Raw genomic sequence first — 24,551 nt, forward strand, 5'->3', positions numbered from 1 at the left:
TTCTATTACCACTGCTGTTTTTGACATTCATTAATAAAGCAGAGAAGTGTGAGGTGATACATTTTGGTAGGAAGAATGAGGAGATACCATACAGATTAAATGGTACAATTTTAAATTGGGTGCAAGACCAGAAAGACCTGGGAATCTTGTGCACAAGTCTTTGAAGGTGGCAGGACAGGTTAACAAAGCAGTAAATAAAGCATATGGGAATCATGGGCTTTATAAATAAAGGCATAGAGTACAAAAGCCAGGAAGTTATGCTAAACCTATATAAAACACTAGTTCGGCACCAGCTGGAGTATTGTGTCCAATTCTGGGCATCACACTTTAGGAAGGATGTGAAGGCTTTGGAAAGGGTACAGAAGAGATTTACCAGAATGGTTCCATGAATGAGGGAATACAGTCAATTTAATAAACGAGATAAACTGGGATTATTCTCCTTGAAGCAGATAAGGCTAAGATGAGATTTTGATAGAGATGTTTAAATCATGAAGGATTTAGATAAAGTAAATAAAAAACTGTTTCCAATGGCTGAAGGGATGATAACTGCTGACCACCCAGCTACCTTTTCTGGCTCCTATTAGCCTTGACCCCTCCATCCTTAAAAACTGCTATCTCATCTCCAACTTGACTATCCTCTCCAAAACCCTTGAATGTGTTGTCTCCTCCCAAATCCATGCCCATCTTTCCTGGAACTCCATGTTTGAAACCATCCAGTCAGGTTTATGCCCTTGCCATAGTATCGAAACGGCTCTCATCAAAGTCACAAATGACATCCTTTGTGATGCGACGCTGATAAACTATCCCTCCTTGTTCTTCTTGACTCCATCCTCCTCCAACGCCTCTCCACCATCATCCAGCTGGGTGGAACTGCACTCTCCTGCTTCCATTCTTATCTATCTAATCATAGCCAGAGAATCATCTGCATTGTTACCTCTGATGTCCCCAAGGATCTATCCTTGGCCCACTCCTATTTCTCATCTATATGCTGCCCCAAGGCGACATCATCCGAAAAAACAGCATCAGTTTCCATATGTACGCTGATGACACCCAGCTCTACCTCACCACCATCTCTCTCAACCCCTCCACGAGAAGACCAAAGCCATTGTTTTCGGTCCTCACCACAAACTCTGCTCCCTAGCCACTGACTCCATCCATCTCCTTAGCACCTGTCTGAGGCTGAACCAGACTGTTCTCAACCTTGGTTTCATATGTGACCTGGAAATGAACTTCCAACCACACATTCGCAGCATAACTAAGACCGCCTATTTCCACCTCCGTAACATCACCCATCTCCGCCCCTGCCTCAACTCATCTGCTGCTGAAACCCCCATCCATCCCTTTTTTACCTCTTTTTGACTATTCCAACGCACTCCTGGCTGGTCTCCCATGTCCTAGCCAATGTAAAGTTGAGATCATCCAAAACTCTGTTGCCCGTATCCGAACTCGCACCAAGTCCCGCTCACCCATCACCCCTGTGTTCGCTAACCTACACTGGTTCCTGGGCAAGCAACACCTCAATTTCAAAATTCTCATCCTTGTTTCCAAATCCCTACATAGCCTCACCACTCCCAATCTCTGTAATCTCCTCCAGCCCCACAATCCCCCGAAATAGCTGCGCTCCTCTAATTCTGCCCTGTTGAGCATCCCTGATTATAATAGCTCAACCGTTGATGGCCGTGCCTTCTGTTGTCTAGGCCCTAAGCTCTGGTATTCCCTGCCTAAACCGCTCTGGCTCTCTACCTCTCTATCTTCCTTTAAGATGCTCCTTAAAACCTCTTTGACCAAGCTTTTGGTCACCTGCCCTAATTTCTCCTTATGTAGCTCAGTGCCAGATTTTTGTCTTATAACATTCCTGTGAAGCGCCTGAGGACATTTTACTACGTTAAAGGCGCTATATAAATATAAGTTGTTGTTATTGTTATAACAAGAGGGCACTTATTTAAGGTGATTGGCAAAAGAACCAGGGGTGACATGAGGACATTTTTATTTACACAATGAATGGTTAGGATTTGGAATGCACTGCCTGATAGGATACAGATTCAATAGTAGCCTTCAAAATGGAATTGGAGAAGGAAAGAAAATTGCAGAGATATGGGGAAGGAGTGACACGAATGGGACGAACTGGATTGCTCTTCGAAAGAGCGAGCACAGACTCAATGGACAGAATGGCCTCCTTCTGCACTGTACGATTCGCTGATTCTATAATTCTGTGTATGACTAATCTAGCTCTGCACCATAAACATTAGTAACTTGAATTAATTAATAGACAGTAGTACATCCAAGGTTGCTTATTACACTAAGTTAAGAGGCACAGTAAGTTGTGCAGATAGAAGTAGAAAGTTAAAAAGGGACATAGACAGATTAAATGAGTTGGTAAAAATATGGCAGTTGGAGGTCAATGAGGGAAAGTGTTTGGATCAAAGAAAGGCAACTCGGAATATTTTCGAACCGTAAAGGAACAAAGACTTTAGTCGGTGCCCATGTGCAAAGATCATTAAAAGCTACTGCACATATATAAAAATTAATCAAAATGGCTCATGGAATAGAATCATAAAAACTTACAGCATAGAAGGAAGCCATTCTGCCCATTGAGCCTTTTGACAGAGCAGTCATGCTTAGCCTCCGCTTTTTGTCCATAGCCCTGAAAGGTCCTCGTCCTCAAGTACCTGTCCAACTCACTTTTAAAATTATTGATGGATTCAGGTGGAGCGTTCACGATCCCGACAACTCGCTGAGGGAAAATACATTCTCCTCAACTCCCCTTTAGATCTTTTGCCAATGATTTCCAATCTATGGCCTTGGTTTTTAAAAATTTGTTCTGGGATGTGGGCGTCGCTGGCAATTTATTGTCCACCCCCCAATTGCCCTTGAGAAGGTGGTGGTGAGTCGTCTTCTTGAACAGCTGCAGTCCATGTGGTGAAGGTACTCCCACAGTCCTGTTACGGAAGGAGTTCCAGGATTTTGACCCAGTAATGATGAAGGAATGGCGATATATTCCCAAGTCAGGATGGTGTGTAATTTGGAGGGGAACTTGGAGGTGATGGTGTTCCATGTGCCTGCTGCCCTTGTCTTTCTAGGTGGTAGAGGTCGTAGGTTTGGGAGGTGCCGCTGAAGAAGCCTTGGCGAGTTACTGCAGTGCATCTTGTAGATGGTACACACTTCAGACACGGTGCGCCGGTGGTGGAGGGAGTGAATATTGAAGATGGTGGATGGGGTGCCAAACAAGAAGGCTACCTTGTCCTGGATGGCGTTGAGCTTCTTGAGTGTTGTTGAAGCTGCACTCATCCAGGCAAATGGAGAGTATTCCATCACACTCCTGACTTATGCCTTGTAGATGGTGGAAAGGTTTTGGGGTGTCAGGAGGTAAGACACTTGCCACAGAATACCCAGCCTCTGACCCACTCTTGTTGCCACAGTATTTATAAGGCTGGCCCAATGGTCTCTGGTCAATGGTGACCCCCAGGATATCTGGTTATTTACCCATGCTCCAGAGGGAATTGTTATGTATTTAACTCCTTGTAACCTGTATTGCACTACCACCAGAGGGCCCACCTGTTGGAGTCCCAAGGGATCCCAGCATCCCTTAGAAACACGGTATATAAGCAGGCCACCCATGAGGTACCTGCACTCTGGAGTCTTATTAAAGGAGCTAAGGTCACACTTGCTCATTATACACAGTACTCAGTTTCATCCTTTTTATGAACGTATCAATTGGCGATGAGGTAACGAACAACCGCGCGAAAATGCAAAAAACAGTTGGTATCCTGGAGAAGTTCTCAGAAGGGGATGGTTGTGAGGCTTTCCTGGAGAGACTCGACCAATACTTTGTGGCCAACGAGCTGGAAGGGGACGAGAACGCTGCCAAACGAAGGGCGATCCTCCTAACTGTCTGTGGGGCAACAACCTATGGCCTCATGAAGAATCTCCTAGTTCCGGCAAAACCAACAGCTAAATCCTATGAAGAATTGTGTACGCTGGTCCGGGAGCACCTAAATCCTAAGGAAAGCGTTTTGATGGCGAGATATCGGTTCTACATGTGTCAACGGTCGGAGGGCCAGGAAGTAGTGAGCTATGTCGCCGAACTAAGGCGCCTCGCAGGACATTGCGAATTTGAGGGATTCCTAGAACAAATGCTTAGAGACTTTTTTGTACTGGGCATTGGCCATGAGGTAATCCTTCGCAAACTGTTGACTGTTGAAACTCCGAATCTAAGTAAATCCATAACGATAGCCCAGGCATTTATGTCCACCAGCGACAACACCAAACAGATTTCGCAGAGTAAAGACGTTTCGGGCAGTACTGTGCAAAAAGTAACGTCGTTTTCAAACAGAAATATAAATGGCAGAAGGTACACGCCGGCTGCTGCTGCCCGACCTCAGATGACCCAGAGTCTGCCATCAATCGTTAATGCGAGGCAGTTAACATCTTGTTGGCGCTGTGGAGGTGATCATCGGCCCCATCAATGCCGCTTCAAGCACTATGCATGCAACGGTTGCAGGTGAGCTGCAAATCCTGCAAACCACCACATTGCAGGGGAAGATCGATCCATTGTGGATCAGGCTGAATTGGAGACTTGTACCGAGGAAGCAGAAGTGTACGGGGTACACACCTTCACCACGAAATGTCCACCAGTAATGTTGAAAGTTGAACTGAATGGAATTCCAGTATCTATGGAACTGGACACGGGTGCGAGTCAGTCTATAATGAGTAAAAAGGCCTTCGACAGGCTGTGGGGCAAAAAGGCACACAGGCCCAAGCTCCGCCCCATTCACACCAAACTAAGGACTTACACCAAGGAACTAATCTCTGTAATTGGCAGTGCAGAAGTCAAAGTCTCCTATGATGGAGCAGTACACGAACTCCCACTATGGATTGTGCCAGGAGATGGCCCCACATTGTTTGGCAGAAGCTGGCTGGGAAAATTCCACTGGAACTGGGACCGACATCCGAGAGCTTTCATCCCTTGACGATGCCTCATGTGCCCAGCTTCTAAGCAGGTTTCCATCGTTGCTCAAGGCAGGCATTGGAAGCTTCACTGGGGCAAAAGTGCAGATCCATTTGGTTCCCGGTACGCGACCCATTCACCACAAGGCACGGGCGGTACCATATATGATGCGTGAGAAAATGGAAATTGAGCTGGACAGGCTGCAGCGAGAAGGCATCATCGCGCCGGTGGAATTCAATGAGTGGGCTAGTCCGATTGTCCCGGTACTCAAAGAGGACGGCACGGTCAGAATTTGTGGGGACTATAAAGTAACGATTAGCCGTTTTTTGCTGCAGGACCAGTACCCGCTACCCAAGGCAGACGACCTATTTTCGACCCTGACTGGAGGGAAGACATTCACCAAGCTGGACCTGACCTCGACCTACATGACGCAGGAGCTGGAGGAGTCTTCGAAAGGCCTCACCTGCATCAACACGCACAAAGGTCTGTTCATCTATAACAGATGCCCGTTCGGGATTCGGTCGGCCGTGGCAATCTTCCAACGGAACATGGAGAGCCTGCTAAAGTCAGTTCCTCGCACCGTGGTTTTCCAGGACGACATACTGGTTACAGGTCGGGACACCATTGAACACTTGAAGAACCTGGAAGAGGTTCTTAGTCGGTTGGATCGCGTGGTGCTCAGGTTGAAAGGCTCGAAGTTTGTTTTCCTGGCACAGGAGGTCGAGTTCTTGGGAAGAAGAATCGCAGCAAATGGCATTAGACTCACCGACGCCAAGACGGAAGCCATCAAGAACTCGCCGAGACCACAGAACGCGACGGAGCTGCGGTCGTTCCTGGGACTCCTTAACTATTTTGGTAATTTCCTACCTGGGTTAAGCACCCTGCTAGAATCCCTACATGCTCTACTGCTCAAGGGAGATGACTGGGTATGGGGGAATTCACAAGAGGAGGCCTTTAAGAAGCCAGGAATCTGTTGTGTTCAAACAAACTGCTTGTCCTGTATGACCCTTGTAAAAGATTAGTGCTAGCTTGTGATGCGTCATCATACGGGGTCGGGTGTGTGTTACAACAGGCTAAAATCGGGGATTTGGCAAACGATCGCTTATCCACCCAGGAGTTTGTCCAAGGCCTAATGGGCCTACAGCATGATTGAAAAAGAGACTCTGGCGTGCGTTTAAGGGGTAAAGAAAATGCACCAGTACTTATTTGGCCTCAAGTTTGAGCTTGAACCTGACCACAAGCCGCTCATATTGCTCTTCTCTGAGAGCAAAGGGATTAACACCAAAGCCTTGGCCCACATCCAAAGATGGCCGCTCACGCTGTCGGCATACAACTATGTAATCCGCCACAGATCAGGCACAGAGAACTGCGCAGATGCTCTCACTCGGCTGCCATTGCCCACCACCAGGGTGGAAATGGCATAGCCAACGGACTTGCTTATGGTAATGGATGCATTCGAAAACGAAAAGTCCCCCGTTACAGTCCGCCAGATCAGGACCTGGACCAGCCAGGATTCTTTACTGTCCTTGGTAAAAAACTGTGTCCTCCATGGGAGCTGGTCCAGCGTCCCAACGGAGATGCAGGAGGCATATAAGCCGTTCCACAAGCACAAAGACGAAATGTCCCTGCAGGCGGACTGTCTGTTGTGGGGCAATCATGTGTGGGTCTTGCCTAAGAAAGGCAGAGATACGTTCATTTGTGAACTGCACACCACCCACCCAGGCATTGTAATGATGAAAGCCATAGCCAGATCCCATGTGTGGTGGCCCAGCATCAACTGAGATTTAGAGTCATGTGTGCGCCAGTGCAACACTTGCTCTCAGCTGAGCAATGCACCCAGAGAGGCACCACTAAGTTTGTGGTCGTGGCCCTCCAAACCATGGTCGAAGATCCACGTGGACTATGCGGGCCCATTTCTAGGAAAAATGTTCTTGGTTGTCGTGGATGTTTCCTCAAAATGGACTGAATGTGTAATAATGTCTGTAAGCACGTCCCCTGTCACCATCGAAAGCCTACGAGCCATGTTTGCCACACACGGCCTGCCTGATGTCCTAGTCAGCGACAATGGGCCGTGTTTCATCAGTGCTGCATTCAAGGAATTCATGACCTGCAATGGGATCAAGCACGTCACATCTGCCCAGTTCAAGCCGGCATCCAATGGCCAGGCAGAACCAGCAGTTCAGAGCATCAAGCAAAGCTTGAAACGTGTGTCGGAAGGCTCCCTGCAGACCCGGCTGTCCCGAGTGCTGCTCAGCTACAGCACCAGACCCCACTCACTCACCGGAATTGCCCCAGCCGAGCTGCTCATGAAAAGGGCGCTCAAAACAAGGCTCTCTCTTGTCCACCCTGATCTCCATGATCACGTGGAGGGCAGGCGGCATCAACAAAGTGTGTACCATGACCGCGCAAATTTGTCACGCGATATTGAGGTCAATGATACGTTGTTTGTACTCAATTATGGACATGGTCCCAAATGGCTCGCTGGCACGGTCATAGCCAAAGAGGGGAGTAGGGTGGTTCAGGTCAAATTGGCCAATGGATTAACGTGCAGAAAACATTTGGACCAAATCAAATTGTGGTTCACCAACAGCTACGAACAACCCGAAGAAGACACCACCAACTTTGACCCTCCAACGCACGCACAAGTGACAACTGATATCATGGTTGACCACGAAGCCGAACTCACCATTCCCAGCAGCCCGGCAAGGCCGACTGCCCAGCAGCCCAGGGAAGAACTAACCAACTCACCCACATCTGCATTTGTACCGAGACAATCGACAAGGGAACGAAAAGCCCCAGATCGTCTCACCTTGTAAATAACTTCACGGGGGGAGTGATATTATGTATTTAACCCCTTGTAACCTGTAATACACTACCACCAGAGGGCCCACCTGTTGGAGTCCCAAGGGATCCCAGCATCCCTTGGGAGCATGGTATATAAGCAGGTCACCCACGAGGTACCTGCAATCTGGAGTCTTATTAAAGGAGCTAAGGTCACACTTACTCATTGTACACAGTACTCAGTTTCATCCTTTATTATGAACATATCAGGAATAGTTTTTCTCTATCTACTCTATTAAAACCTTTCATCATCTTGAAAACCTCTATTAGGTCACCTCTTAACCTTCTCTGTTACAAGGAGGACTGTCCTAACTTTTCAAATTTCTCCTCATAACTAAAGTCCATCATCCCTGGTAACATCCTGGGAAACCTCATTTGCACCCTTTTTGTGATCTTTATTTCTTTCCTGAAATGTGGTGCCCAGAATTGTCCACAATACTCCAGCAGAGGCCTAACCAGGGATTTATAATGTTCTAATATGATCTCTTTGCTTTTATATTCTGTTCCTCTATTTATAAACCAAAGTAACCCATATGCTCTTTTAACCACCGTATCAACTTGCCTTCCACTTTTAAAAACATTGGCCTAAATCTCAAGGGGGTTGGAATTCAAACATGAGGAAGTGATGCTTCAGTTGTCATCATCATCATAGCCAGTCCCTTGTGTCGAGCATAACTTGCTTCCACGCCAAAAAGAGATGAGTTCACAGGTGTTTCAATGAAGGACCTAATATTCCGGATCCCGAATTACATGTTAAAGGGTGGAAGATGCCTGTGCGTGGATTGTTTTAACGTGTGGTGGCCATTGCACAGCAGCCACCACATGGGCTTGACAGAGCGAGGTCTTGGTCCAGTGGCAAGGATTAACCAAGATGACTGGAAACCAGCTCTGCTGCATGGACCTCGTGCGCACACATGTCGCAGTGTAGGCTGGCCCGTGCTACCCCAGGGCCCTCGTCTCTTCTGGGCCCTGAACCCACGCCTCTCCTGGGCCCCAATCACGTTGCCCCGCGATCTCTCGCCGCTCCTTCGCCCTGACCTCGCCACTCCTGATGTACCTGCCCACGCTCCAATCACACACACAAACACACACACATACACACATTCACAGACAGAGACATGGCACGTACACACACATACTCACTGTGTGTGTAACTTAAAGTAAGCCGACATTTGATTGCTTCAGTTGTACAGAGTCTTGGTCAGACCCCATCTCGAGTACTGTTTGCAGTTTTAGGCACCGAACCTCAGGAGGGATACATTGGCCTTGAATGGGGTATAGCGCAGATGGTTGAGAGGTAATCTAATCAAGGTGTTTAAAATGATAAATGGATTTGATATCGTAGATTCAGAGACATATTTCATTTGGTGGGGGAATCCAGAACAAGATGGTATTCATTTAGAATTAGAGCTAGGCAATTTAGGAGTGAAATCATGAAGCATTTTTTCACATAAAGGGTGGAGGAAATCTGAAACTCTCCCCCTAAAAGGGTGTGGCTGCTGGAACAATAGAAATTTTCAAGAATGAGATCGATATATTTGGGTTAGGTAAGTGTATTGAGAAATCTGGAGCAAAGGCTGGTAAATGGAATTGAAATACATGATCTAATTGAATGGCAGAACAGGCTCGAGGGGTTGAATGGCCTACTCCTGTCTGCTATGTACGGAAATGCGCCTTATTATATCTTGCTGCTTTAAAACCATTTCCCGAAACTGAAAGATTTATCTTTCATTGATGATTAGTATTGTGACTGCTCATAAAGTAGACAGGCACTATAATATTTTGAAGTGTTCCAATGCCAGGTACTCAACTGCTGAAAAGAAAGGTAAAAATTTATTCTAATGAAATAAAATATTTTAATTCCTTTAAAAAACTATGGGCCCAAGTTTCCACATGATTTGCGCCTGATTTTTAGGAGCAACTGGTGGAGAACGGACTATCTTAGAAATCGCAATTCTCCACATTTTTTTTTCTGCAGTTCTAGTCAGGTAGAACAGTTCTACTTTGGAACAGAATTTTTTCTTCAAAAGGGGGCGTGTCCGGCCACTGACGCCTGATTTGAAAGTTTCCACAGTGAAAACGTACTCCAAACTAACTTAGAATGGAGCAAGTGAAGATTTTTGTAGAACTGAAAAAACCTGTTCTACACATTAAAAAATCAGGCGCAGGTTACAAATTAGGCGTCCAGAACGAGGTGGGGGGGGAGAGGAAGTCATTAAATTCTACAATAAATCCTTATTTATACTTATACAAATATTATACGAATAAATCCAATCTGAATAAACATTTATAAGCAAAGAAAAGATTAAATAAACCATCTTCCTACCTGTGTGAAAGTGCTTCAGCCAGCCTCACAAGTTCGTTCGTTCGTTCCCGACGGCAGGGGGGGAGGAGGAAGACGTTCCCGACGGCGGGAGGGAGGGGAGTGTGGGCCCGCCCGCCCCAACGCAGCGGGGGGGAGGAGGAAGACGTTCCCGACGGCGGGAGGGAGGGGAGTGCGGGCCCGCCCGCCCGAACGCAGCGAGGGGGGGAAGATGTTCCCGACGGCGGGAGGGAGGGGAGTGCGGGCCCGCCCACCCGAACACAGCGGGGGGGAGGAGGAAGACGTTCCCGACGGCGGGAGGGAGGGAGTGCGGGCCCGCCCGCCCGAACACAGCGGGGGGGGGGGGAGGAAGACGTTTCCGACGGCGGGCGGGAAGGAGACAGTGAGAAGGCTGCAGGAAGCCTCAGTGCTGATGTGCTGATGGCAATGTGCTTTTATTAAAAAATGTTCAAAAATTAAATAGCTACAAAGAACTACAAAAATGGCCGAGTGGCAATGTTTTCCTTCACACTGCGCGTGCGCGAACGCTCCGACGCGCATACGCAGGGTTGCCGGCAGGAAAAAAACTAATTTAAATGGTACCCGCCCCCTCCCACTTACAAAATCGGCGCAAGTGTAGGCTCCGCCCCCCTGGGCGCCGCGCCAAACAGACAAGGAGCTGCAGGGCGCTCCAGAATAGCGAGTTTTTTTTCAGCGCCGTTTTAGGCGTGAAAAATGGGCGCCCAGCTCGGAGGGGCGCCCGTTTTTTATCGTGTGGAAACTTGGGCCCTATATATTTATGTCTCTCCAGACAGTGACGCTTGCTGTTCTGTGCTTAGCTGTGTGTGAGCTGGAGTTGAACTCGAGCCAGTTCTGTATCCTCATTTTGGCACAGGATCTCGCATCTGCTCAGTGCTGAGGCTGGCAAGGAGTGATCTGGAGGAATTCTGAGTAAATGTCATGCAAGGTATAGATGTACAATCACATGTCCTGATACCGTGGCATCAGACCATGGCAAAAATGATGATTACCATTAATAACCTATTTTCTATGAATTAGTTGTTACAGCGATTTTACCTCAGTCGTTGCTACTTTTCAATGAAACCATGAATAGAATCGGAGAACTTACAGCTCTCTATTTCAAGTGTGCAGTTCTGTTCATCTAAGGGGTACCTCCTCAGGTCCATCATACATGCTGCTGTGGTTGTGATTCTGTAATAGAAGAATGGAAGATGTTTCTAACAGTTTTTGAAAATCCTTCTAATAACGTTGTTCACAATCTGATGCTTTGCATTTTTTGTTGGTTCGTTTGACCATATCATGAAGGATTCATGCGAAATAACCCACATTAATTCCAGTTCAGCGGCTGTTCTGCATGAGTGGAACAGGGAAGGAAAATTCTGCTGAATATAAAATAGATGCACCATCACTTCACTTACTCTTCTGATAAATCATCCATCTACACAAGTTACTGGTATATCAGCTAAGGTCAAAAGATTTCATTTTACTTGGAGAATAATGCAATAAAATACAGTTCCCGTACTGGCAGTGAGTACTAACTTTATTAACTATGTATTTCATATCGACACATCTTTGAGAAACATTGGCCTCGATTTTATAATTCCCCATCCTCCAACTGGCGGAGAGGGTCAGGGTTAAAATATCAGGAGCAAACAAATCGACTCCAACCTGACCTCATTCTTGATGATTTACATTTTACTGCACCAAATCAGGCAATAGACGAGGGCTCCTGTAAAAGGCAGGTGGGGGCCGAGTTAACATTCAAAGATGCCATCATTGGTGGCACAACATAAACTTAACTGAAGGTCAGGGGGAGGCTCACGCTGTCGGATGCCCGGCAGCAGGTTCAAGGCAGGAGGTAAGCTTTAAAGCTCTGCTCCTTTTAGAACTCCTTGTGGACCAGTGCAAGCAGGAGTGCTTCCCACAGGCCCCCACAAGTAGTCCTTGGGCCTCCCCAGCCCCAGTTTCCCCAGATCTTCGGTCGTCTATCAAGATGCCAGACCTAACCTTCCTCCTTCCGATCACTGCCCTAATGTCTGACTGAGCCAGCCTAAAAGTAGAAGCAAAAAAGAACAGCATTAGCAGCCGTCCTTCTCCTCTGTCCCTAGATTGCGCATACAGGCTTATCCCCACATCCCCACTCCCCCCCACCCTCCCCCGACTGCCGGGAACCATTCCCACTGGAGCCGGCTATGGCTCGCTAGATTTTTACTCTCACCCGCCGGCCAGACAATCAATCTGGCTGGTGTCGTGCGGGAATCTGTGCATATTTATTTAAATGAGGCCCTGCCATTAAGATCAGCAGAGCCTCCACATCCCCGGCCTTGCAGGATCCTTCACCCACTGCTGGGCGACCCCGCACCCTCCCTGACTCCCCGTTAATATCTAGACCATTGCTCCTGTTCCATTAAGGTTGTTCTGAATGTTTTAGCATTGACTCTCATTTGGGACTAGATATTCCTTTTTATAAGGTTCAATTTCAAGAGGAAATAGTGTTTTTACAAAAATACACACACAGGTTCCTGTTAGATTGTTTGTTTGCTAAGTGTTGATACTAAGCAAGCAGCAAGTAAAATTTAAATGGAAAGGGAGTGAAAGGTGGCAAGGTGTCGATAAAAGCTTATAACATTAAGCTGCTACCTCTGTGAAGAGTTATGTATTCATAGATTGTATTGTGCAAAAAAGCAAGACCGTACAGTTTTTACAACTTGGTTGATAGCTTACAAATAAAATCTTGATACAGAATTTTTTTGTATATGTTAGCAAGGAAATGCAAATAAAAGTGTAATGTGGACAATTGTCACAAGAATTTAACTCTGGGAGTTACTGTGGCCTGGAAAAGGCTTGGAATTCCAAGGTCCATTGTGAAGCTTTGTCACTGGCATTATGTAGAGATTCTTTGGATTGATACAGGATATTAAAATTCAAGTGCAACAGCTTTTGTGCTTTTGGCATAAATGTGGAGAACTGGTTTAAGTGCTCACAAATCTTGGGCTCAATTTTCCCCAGTGATTTAAGAACATAAGAACATAAGAAATAGGAGCAGGAGTAGGCCATACGACCCCTCGCGCCTGCTCCGTCGTTTAATATGATCATGGCTGATCCGATCATGGACTCAGGTCCACTTCCCTGCCCACTGCCCATAACCCCTTATTTCCTTATTGGTTAAGAAACTGTCTATCTCTGTCTTAAATTTATTCAATGACCCAGCTTCCATAGTTCCCTGAGGCAGCGAATTCCACAGATTTACAACCCTCTGAAAGAAGAAATTCCTCCTCGTCTCAGTTTTAAATGGGCGACCCCTTATTCCAAGATTATGCCCCCTAGTTCTAGTCTCCCCTATCAGTGGAAACATCTTCTTTGCATCCACCTTGTCAAGTCCCCTCATAATCTTATACGTTTCGATAAGATCACTTCTCATTCTTCTGAATTCCAATGAATAGAAGCCCAACCTCCTCAACCTTTCCTCATAAGTCAACCCCTTCAACTCCGGAATCAACCTAGTGAACCTTCTCTGAACTGCCTCCAAAGCAAGTATATACTTTCGTAAATATGGAAACCAAAACTGCATGCAGTATTCCAGGTGTGGCCTCACCGATACACTATGCAACTGTAGCAAGACTACCTTGCTTTTATACTCCATCCCCTTTGCAATAAAGGCCAAGATTCCATTGGCTTCCCTGATCACTTGCTGTACCTGCATACTAACTTTGCAATTTTTATCCATTTAAATAATAACTTGCTCTTTGATTTTTTTTCTGCCAAAGTGCATAACCTCACACTTTCCAACATTATACTCCATCGGACAAATTTTTGCCCACTCACTTAGTCTGTCTATGTCCTTTTGCAGGTTTTTTGTGTCCCCCTCACACATTGCTTTTCTTCCCATCTTTGTTTCATCAGCAAATTTGGCTACGTTACACTCAGTCCCTTCTTGCAAGTTGTTAATATAGATTGTAAATAGTTGGGGTCCCAGCACTGATTCCTGCGGCACCCCACTAGTTACTTATTGCCAACCCGAGAATGAACCATTTATCTCGACTCTCTGTTTTCTGTTAGTTAGCCAATCATCTATCCATGCTAATATATTACCCCCCAACCCCATGAACTTTTATCTTGTGCAGTAACTTTTTATGTGGCACCTTCTCAAATGCCTTCTGGAAATCCAAATACACCACATCCACTGGTTCCCCTTTATCCACCCTGTTCGTTACATCCTCAAAGAATTCCAGCAAATTTGTCAAACATGACCTCCCCTTCATAAATCCATGCTGACTCTGCCTGACCGAATTATGTTTTTCCAAATGTCCTGCTACTGCTTCTTTAATAATGGACTCCAACATTTTCCCAACCACAGATGTTAGGCTAACTGGTCTATAGTTTCCTGCTTTTTGTCTGCCTCCTTTTTTTAAATAGGGGCATTACATTTGCAGTTTTCTAATCTGCTGGGACCTCCCCAGAATCCAGGGAATTTTGGTAAATTACAACCAATGCATCCACTATCCCTGCCGTTACTTCTCTTAAGACCCTAGGATGCAAGCCATCAGGTTCAGGGGATTTATCCTCCTTTAGTCCCATTAGCTTACTGAGTACCACCTCCTGAGTGATTGTGATTGTGTTAAGTTCCTCCTCCCTATAGCCCCTAGACTATCCACTGTTGGGATATTTTCAGTGTCCTCTACCGTAAACTACTGCGCCGTTTGTTTGGAGCAGGCTGCTTTTTTTGCCCTAAGTGGAATAAACCACAGGTTCCCTGATCAATTTGCACCAGCGTAACTCAGTTAGTTATGATTTTTTTAGGCAGCATCTGTTAATGTTTCGGGTGCAAACTTCAGAAACAGTTTTAAAGAAGGGTCTGGACCCGAAATATTAGCTGGCCTGTTCTCTCCACAGATGCTGCCTGACCTGCTGAGTATTTCCAGAATTTTCTGTTATTGTTATCAGTTTTGAGGACATGTCGCAGGTCTCTGAGGATGATGAGAGAAGTTATGCTCAAATATGCTTTCCTGAGGAACCTTATGCATTGTTGTGATAAGATGAACATCAATTTATCAAGAACTGTTGCTGTTGACACACATCAAGATCCTCGTTTCACAGTAAACCGAGGATACAATTATCTTACTGGATGGCCTGGAAATGTTTAGGGCTGTTGTTCTTGAGCCACATTATTTGTTACAATGTGCTACTGCAAACACTTCTTGTTTAACATGGTTTCCATGCGATTTGATAAATTAAGTCGTAGAGATGCTAATCTGTGCTTTCAGTGTCTGACTTTGATCCCTGCTTGAAAACAAGCATGATGTGTGCTGCCCACACTTAAATAAACCAGCACTATTTCAGAAACAATTTAAACATAAGCAAATGCAGTTGTTCCCTCCTTTAACAGACCTCTGAGAACTTAACCTTCTATATCATCGAGGTCAGTAATTGTTATTGAAGGAGCTTCCACCTTACTTGGGTGATCCTAATTCAGGCATACAAGGCTGGGATGTTTAGTATCAGACATTAGATCTGATCTTATTTTTTATCATATTATGGTGTTGAAAAGGAGACAGTGGGGTAGAAATTGTCCCCTGCCAGAAATGCGGCACTACCACCCCATTTCAATGGTTTTTACTGCAGCTGCAGTTCAGGTTGACTCTTTCGTGAAATTCCGCTCTTTGTTTTGATCCGAAAGTCGGTGTAAATGGGGGCGGTGACTACACCTGAGGGGCAAAGACGCAGTGGTGTCAGCAACTGAGGGGCAGAAGTTGGGGGTGGATGCGGAGTCACCGCCGCGATGACATCATCACACCACCACTCTCCCTTTCACTTAAAGGGGAGAGCATTCGCCATTTTTAAACTTTGGTCCACTGGGCCACCAGGGAGGCTTTCGGCCGGGCCAGCGGCCTGGCACCCAAGATTGGAGTGCCAAGCTGCCTGATGGCGGTTCGGCCGAACCCGGGGACATAATTGTCGGGCTGACATGGCAGTCGGCCAACAAAAAAAAAATGACGGCAGCGGCAGTGCATTCTCCCTTTTAAGGGAAGCTGCACCGCCACTGCAGAATGCCACAGCCTCACTGGAGCACTGGGGAAAAGCTTATTTTGGCACCGCCGGGCGGGCTAAAGATTTTCTGAGGGGAATGTCACTGTCGGGGGGTTAGATCTTGGGTGTGCTTAACGCCGATCTGCAGCAACGGAACGGTGGGGGAGTGGGGGGGATGCGGGTGTGACAGGCCTTAAGGAAAGAGGCAATTTCAGCCCCAGTTAATCCTGATGTTGGCAAACTTCTGTTTTATTTAAGATTCCAAGGTGGTCAAATTGCATATCATCCCGTTTGCGGGCGGTAACCTTCATGAGGTGGGACTTCCTTTGTCCCGTGTGGAAGTCCCACCCCGTGACCTAAATTCGAGTGCTCCACTTCCACTTGGAGTCGGGTCTGGGGCGCTCACTGAGTGAAAGTCGGAGTGCTCAGCAGCCTCTCTGCGTTGCACTGATGCGATCAGAGGGCCCTCCCCTTCCGTTAAAGGGAAGGTCATGCTGCGAGCTCTGCAGAGCTTTTGATGGCCTCCACTAGGCCACCGGGGATGCGGGGTGGCGTTGCCGCCATCTGGCACCAAAATGGAGTGCCAGGCTACACCATTGCGGCACAGACCCCACGGAAAAATTCAGAGGCCGGACCAGTACGTCAGGCAAAAATTAAAAATGGTGCCATGCAACTCCCCTTTAACTTTCGGTCCGCGAGTGAAGTGTGGCCCAGTTCGTGACTCGCAAGGCTGGTGCTGACATCACTGTTTGCAGCCTCATGGGGCACTGCCCAATTTCTGCCGTGGGGTGAAAAGGGGCCGCCGCAGGACGAAAATGGGTCGCTGCACACACCGATGACATAATCGCCAGAGGCACAGCGGCCCGGGATGCTACTGGTGGGAGCGGTTCGCTACTGGTTATGTGCCTCCACTAACTCCTGTGCAATTTCGCGTGAGCCGTTAGTGCCCCCCCCCCCGGTGAAAACACATTTGCATCTATTAGTGCCTTCTGGAGGCGCTAATGGGAGGTGCACAGCATGCCAATTGCGTCCCGCAAGACTTTCCATTTTTCTTTTTATCCCGGACAAATGCCAGATAGAAGAATTAGCGTGAGGCAGTTACCTACTGTGAATGAACCACGAGGTCATGATGGTGGGGGTAATTTTGACTTTGGGCGCAGGCAGACAACTGGTAGTTGTGGATTAGCTGCCTGTGATACACTCCGGCTGATTTTCCTTTCCAGTGAAAATTTTTTTTTATTGACCTGTTAATCTCTCTGAGGAGCAAGTTCTCTTTGCATTCCATGTGTAAAAAAAACAAGTTGTTCCTGCAGGAGCAACGATCTAAACATGGAGCTTTGGGTAACTACCATCTAAATCAAGACCCTGTTGGAAAAGGTAACTTTTCAAGCCATGCTTGATGGGAGCATGAATCAGAGAATTGTGTGTGGGAGGTGTTAGTGTGCCCAATTTACAGTGCTCCCTATTTTTCTGGCGATAAATTTTTATCACTGGAAAATTGTGAATATCATGAATCGGGCGTGCTGATCTTCACATCAGATTCTATGATCTGTGCAGCCGACGGGCAAGGCTACCCCATGGAACATAGGAACCTAGGAACAAGAGTAGGCCATTTAGCCTCTTGAGCCTGTTCTGCCATTCAATGAGATCATGGCTGATCTGCGACCTAACTCCCTATACCCGCCTTTGCTCCAAATCCCTTAATACCTTTGTTTAACAAAAATGTATCAATCTTTATCAACAATTGTTAATTGTTAAAATTAACAATTGACCTAGCACCAGCTGCCATTTGCAGAAGAGAGTTCCAAACTTCTAGCACCTTTTGCATGTAGAAGTGTTTCCTAATTTCACTCCTGAAAGGCCTGGTTCTAATTTTTAGACTCTGCCCCAGTCCTAGATTCTCCAACCAGCGGAAATAGTTTCTCTTTATCTACCCTATCAGTTCCCCTTAATACCCTGAAAACTTTGATTAAATCACCCCTTAATCTTTTAAATTCCAATAACTAAAGCTTCTCAAAATTTGCCCTCATTTGTACTCACTACCTACTCTATTAAGTAGTACTCATAGCTTCTGAATGGTAATGATAGTCATCTTCACTGCAATGGGATTGATCTACTACAAAGTAGACTGTTCTTTGCATGGAAATAGAGAGCCCAAGTTTCCACCCTCTGGAAAAACAACGAATCTCCATAAGGTACGCCGACTTTCTGGAATAAAAAGGGCGGCGTAAACTTACCTTGTGATTCTCCGGTCTCCTCAGGCCGTCTTCGTGCTCGGCGTGGCGCAGCACAAGGAGTCGGGGGCGGAGCCAGGTCCCGGCGCTGAAAACAGTGCTAGAGTGTGCGCGCATGTGCAGTAGCTACAGGCCCCCGAGGCTGAGTGGGAGGGGCCCGACCCTAGCCCTGGCCGAATGGGCTCCCCGGGCAAAGATTGGGACTCGGACCTCCCTCTGTTCAGCTCCCTACACCCCCCCCCTCACCTCTCCTGTGCAGCCTTCCACCCCCTCCCTCCCCCCTCTTCTCCACCCCACCCCCCTTCTTCTCCCCCGTTGGCGGGGCACGCCAGAACTTTTGTTGTCATCAGCGGCCCGGACCATTCAGCCTCTCCCCCTCCTCCCTCCCATTCAGCCTTCCCCTCCCCTCCCTCTTCTCCACCCCTTTGTCCCCCCCCCCCTCTTCTCCCCACTCCCTCCCTCCCTGTCGTTGGTGAGGCCCACCTGCCCGGCATCTCGCTGGGGGCGTGCTCCGTCAGAGGTGTCGGTGGCGACCCGGCCCGGCCCATTCAGCCTCTAGCACATCCTCTCCCCTCCCTCCCCTCTCCTCTCCCCTCCCTCCCCCCTCCTCTCCCCTCCCTCCTCCTCTCCCTCCCTCCCTCCCCCTCTCCTCCTCCCCTCCCTCCCCCTCTCCTCCTCCCCTCCCACCCCCCTCCTCTCCCCTCTCCTCCCCCTCCCTGCCCCCTCTCCCCCTCCTCTCCTTTCCCCCTCCCCCTCCTCTCTCTCCCTCCCTCCCCATCTCCTCCTTGCCCTCCCTCCCTGCCCCTCCTCTCCTTTCCCCCTCCCCCTCCTCTCCCTCCCTCCCCCTCCCCCCCTCCCCCCCTTGCTCTCAGAAACACAGAGACACTGACAGAGAAAGAGAGAGAGATACTGGAGGGGTGGGTGGGGTCCCATCCCAGCATGCTGTTGGAGGGCTCCCGGTGCTGCAGTAGGTGAGTAGAAATAATTTTTTATTTATTGATTAATTTTTTATTATTTTTTTTATTTTTAATTTAAACATTTTTTTTGATTGATTTATTGGTTGATTTATTGATTTATTTATCATTTATTATTGATGATGGCTCTTTATTTGTAAAAGTGAAGTGTTTACTGTTTGTAAACCCCCCTTCCCCCCCACCCCCCTGCCATCTCTCTTTCCCTATGCCTGATTTATAAGTGTAGGCAAGGTTTTTCTGAGCCTACAAAAATCTACACTTACTCCATTCTAAGTTAGTTTGGAGTAAGTTTTCGCTGGCCAAACTTGCAAAATAGGCGTAAGTGGCTGGACACGCCCCCTTTAAAAAAAAAATCTGTTCTAAAATAAAACGATTCCAACTCACTAGAACTGGATCAAACTAAATGCCGAGAATTGCAATTTCTAAGATGCTCCATTCTAAACTAGTTGCTCCAAAAAAATAGGAGCAACACAGGCCAAAACTTGAGCCCAATATTTGTAGCTTGCAAGCTAAAATTGGTTGCCATTCATTAAGCCTTTCACAGTCTAACTTCTTTGTTTTACATTTTTAGAGAAAAGAAATAAAGGTTTGGGGGTCGTAACATTCTGCATCAAATCGCAGTGATAATTTGTTGTTGCTATGTTCTGAATTAAATTTCCTTCTGAAAGATCATCATATAAGCTCTCTATTAAAATGAGTACCAATCCTCCCTCCTGTTGTTAATTTTGGAGTTGGATGTAACATAATTAAAAGTGCCTACAACCTCATGACTTATGGGTTTACTGACTGTTGCACACAATGAATCAAAGGATTATACAAATAAAGCTGCCCTCTTACATCACAAAGCCCCATGAAACTGTCCCAGGTGATCTATTGCAGCCTTGTAGGTTTTCAGAGGAGCCAGTCACAATTTTTCTGCTCCAGTCAAATGACGTCAAGTAACAGCTCTTGCCTCATCTGCAAGCAGTATTAGATCCCAGTTAAAGGTTATTTTCTAAGATTAATGAACTGGAGGTTCCATCCCTTACTGTTGTCATGGAGACAGTTCTGTCAGCTGGATGTGTTAACATGGTTTTACACTTGCTTTTCTACCAGGCAAATAGCACTTGGGGGATAGAATAAAATGTGGCATTGACTCCTTCTGTAGTGAACATAATTTTTCATGAAAGTATAACAATGTTAATTCTCTTTTAAAGATAGAACAGACAAAAGAAATATTTTTCCACGGAATCAGTTCATTGGGATCACATTTTTGCACAGATCAGTTTTTCTTTTTTTAGTTGACTGTAGATAACTCCTGAGATCACCCACTGTGTGTGCACAGATCATAGAATCTGGCGTGGTGATCAGCTCGCCTGATTCATGACATTCCCAAAGTTCCAGTGATAAAAATTTATTGGCAGAAAAATAGGGAGCACTGTAAATTCGACACACTGACACCTCTCACACACAATTCTCCCAAGCATGTCTTGTAAAGTTACCTTACGACCTCTTCCAGCAGGGCCTTAATTTAGATGGTAGTTACCCATACCCACAAGCTATTTAGTGAACCAGCATCTGACCATCTCACAAACAAGAGGAGCAAATTAGTTGCGGATGAGCTTTGAGAATTTTCAACATGAATTGAGGAGCTGAATGGCATCTTTCTGTTTAAAACCATTGTGTTACACTACTGCATTGTAATTAGACACTCAAATTTATTAAGTCTTCATGTTAACTGCAGGAACCCTTTTCTACAATGTTCCCGAAGGGAGCCATGAACTGCTATTGGAAAGGTAGGTAATGTTATGGAGGGAGTGCTTTGTATAGTTTGTTTATTCTTCAGTAAACTATAAACAATGTGTTATATCCAGGGTGGGGTAGGTGGATTATGCAAAATCTGATCATCAAAATAAATCGACAGTATGATTTTAGTAAAATCATTGTGAATATTTCTGAGTGTTTGCACAGAATCACTGTATGCTTGAATTGAATCAATTTTTATACCTGTCCTTTAGGGAAGGACACCTGCCATCCTTACCCAGTCTGCCCTATATGTGACTCAGACCCACAGCAATGTGGTTGACACTTAACTGTCCTCTGAAATGGCCTAGCAAGTCACTCAGTTGTATCAAGCCACTACAAGGAGGTGGGTGGGGTGGCTTGATCCATCCACCTCCACGGAGGTGTGTGGGGTTGCTGACCCATCCACCTCCATGGCACGAACCTGGTATTGCAGTACTTCCAGGAACGGTGCTTGGGCTCTAGGCCTTTTGGCTAAGAGCATTAGCGCAGGGTGATCCTTGATGTGTGCAAGGTGACCCCTGGCGTTTGTGATCTGACAAAGAATTGGAAAGATTGGCTACGAAAAATGTAATTAAAAAAAACTACAAAAAAATTACAATATCTCTAAAACTGGACGGACCACTCAGCATCGAACGAGACATTGGATTCGGACACAACAAAAGCACACCCAGCCCAGTTTGCAAAGTTCTCCTCACGAACATCTGGGGACTTGTGTCAAAATTGGGAGAGCTGTCCCACAGACTAGTCAAGCAATTGTCTGACATAGTCATTGTCACAGAATCATACCTATCAGCCAACGTCCCAGACTTCTCATTACTACATCAACATCCCATGGTATGCCCTGTCCCAATGACAGGACAGACCCACCAGAGGTGGCAGCACAGTGGTACACAGTCAGGTGGGAGAGACCCTGGGAGTCCTCAACATTGACTGTGGATCACATGAAGTCTCATGGCATCAGGTCAAGCATGGAGAATGAAACCTGGTTCAATGAAGCGTGTAGTAGAGCATGCCAGGAGCAGCACAGGCGTACATATAAATGAGGTACCTACCTAGTGAAGCTACAACACAGGACTACATGCATGTTAAACAGTAGAAGCAGCATGCTATAGACAGAGCTAAATGATTCCATAACCAACGAATCAGATCAAAGCTCTGCAGTCCTGACATATCCAGTCATGAATGGAGAGTGGACAATTAAACAAATCATGGGAGGAGGAGGTCCCATGAACATCCCCATCATACATGATGGTGCCACTTGCTTGGATGGGTGCAGCTCCGATGGCATTAGCAATGAAAACTATTACCTCATTTATATTATAGTATCTATGAAGCAAACTTGTCTATAAATGCAGCATTGTAAGGTAAACACAGCAGCATAAAAAGCATAGAATACTACATGTAATGGTCAGTTTGCTTCCTGCCTCTGAAGGCAAAATGCTGGCAATAAGATCTTTCACTCCAGGAACAAGTACCCTCTGTTTGGTCTTGGTCACTTGTGAGCTGAGCTCTAGCTCTGTGCAGTTTTCACATTGCTGGTCTGAATAAACTGAACATGACTTTGGAGTATCTGTCCAAGTGCAAGATTAGCATTTTGTAGAGCTGCTTCCATTGAATTACAAATGGAGTATATTTTTCACCTTCATTTGTCCGTGAAATAAGCAGTGCAGCAACACACAATGGAATAAATTTTCACCTACACAACTGGACGGTATTCTGGTGAAATGGGTTGCCCACCTGTTATAGACCCTGCCCGATTTTCATTCTATTCATTTCATTGGAATGAACATCTCGGGTGGGGTCCACAACAGATGATGAAAAAGATGAAAATTTATCTCAATAAACAAATAGTTTCTATCAGCTTCAAGCTAAGGTGAATTGAACACAAAATCCACAAAATCTTGATTTTCTCCATTCATTCCTTCACTATTTCCATGTCATATTCAACTTTACTTCAGCAAGTTCTGTTTTAATGCAAATAAACACCTTACAAGTAAATGTTAATTCCTTTCAGAATTCTGCTCACATCAATTCTATGGGAATAAGAAGTGAATAACAGTGACAACGTAATCATGTTAATCCTCTTATTGTCTACTTAGAACGACGTGTGAATCACTTCTACTGCTTTTGGCATTTCTCCCAAATATACATGAAACACAAGGATAATTTTCTGATATTGTGCTCACGATGGGCAATACTTTGAGGAAAATCAACCAAAGCCAGCTCTTCATTTTTATTTCCTTCCTTTTTTCTCTCTCCTCTCCGGAAGGAACTGATTTTTTCTGGGATATGATAAGAACTAAGAACATAAGAATTAGGAGTAGGCCATATGGCCCCTCATGCCTGCTCTGCCATTTAATACGATCGTGGCTGCACCTGCACCCACAGTGCTGTGATCCCTCACTTAAGTAACCATATTGATGTCTGAGTCACTAGGGTATTGACTATGGGGTTTATCACAATCACACATTGTCAATACATGCACACTTTCGAGCAGAGGCCATTGGACAGCTTTGGCTGATTTTTCTCTTCCATAGCCCAGGGGCACTGTTGCCAGTCATAACAGGCCAACTGCTGCCCTGGCTGAGATGACCTAACTCAGCACAGACTGGTTATCAAATCTGGGACCTTCCTCATATAACATGTGGTAGGTGGATTACACTATGACATTCCCAGCAATGTTGTTCATTAGATGGCCCATGAGTTGCTCGAAATAATGCTTCTAAACCTGGTTTCTTATCCTAGACAAACTTGCTCCTAGCAGAAGCCAGAGTGTGAATGTTAGTTAAGACTAGAAATTAAATCGACCTTCCAGTTTGAAATCCAATGCTGCAAGGATATTCTTTCTCATTGTAAGTTCTCTGATAATGGCCCAGAAATCGCGGTCTCCCCGGGTCTGTACGGAGTATGTACGGGCCCGGGAAGGCATCACAAAAGCCGTTTTTTAGCGCACAATGTGCATGCGCTGAAAACCGGCTTTTCCGATCTGTCAAGCTCCAGCTTGACAGATCCTCCATATCTCCACAGCCAGGACATTCGCATGGGCAAGATTGCGGTATTTGCCCATATCTTACCCAGCAAATGTCCTGAAAACCCTTGCGTCTGATAAAAGCAGGCGCTAGCCTACTCTTACAGGTGTAAGAGTTTTAAAACACACAAAAACATAATAAAATTCAATTAAAAAGCACATTTTATTGTTAAAAACCCTGCCCATGATGCTAAGTTTATTGTAAACCATAATTTAAAAAACTTTTTAAAAAATCGGAATTTGTTTTTTCTGACATTTATTAACTTTTATTTCAATTAATTTTAATTATGTGAGGTGTGTTTTTTATTTTTTATTATGGTGTTTAGTGTGTTTGGTTTTTTTCTTCTCATTAATAGCAATGAGAACTCATAGATACGGAATTCTCATTGCT

The 24,551-nt window shown here is 45.9% G+C and overlaps 1 protein-coding gene across 3 annotated transcripts in view; it reads right to left on the reverse strand.

Moving 5' to 3' along the window:
* Window positions 1–24,551, reverse strand: part of gabrb1 (gamma-aminobutyric acid type A receptor subunit beta1) — a 699,552-nt gene that overhangs the window by 165,033 nt on the left and 509,968 nt on the right. For all 3 annotated transcript variants that reach the window (XM_070863097.1, XM_070863090.1, XM_070863081.1), the window contains exon 5: window positions 11,221–11,303. In XM_070863097.1, the coding sequence (XP_070719198.1) occupies window positions 11,221–11,303 (83 nt within the window). The remainder of the gene's footprint in view (window positions 1–11,220; window positions 11,304–24,551) is intronic.

Source organism: Pristiophorus japonicus, chromosome 2, assembly GCF_044704955.1.
Source record: "Pristiophorus japonicus isolate sPriJap1 chromosome 2, sPriJap1.hap1, whole genome shotgun sequence".
Taxonomy (NCBI): Eukaryota; Metazoa; Chordata; class Chondrichthyes; family Pristiophoridae; genus Pristiophorus; species Pristiophorus japonicus.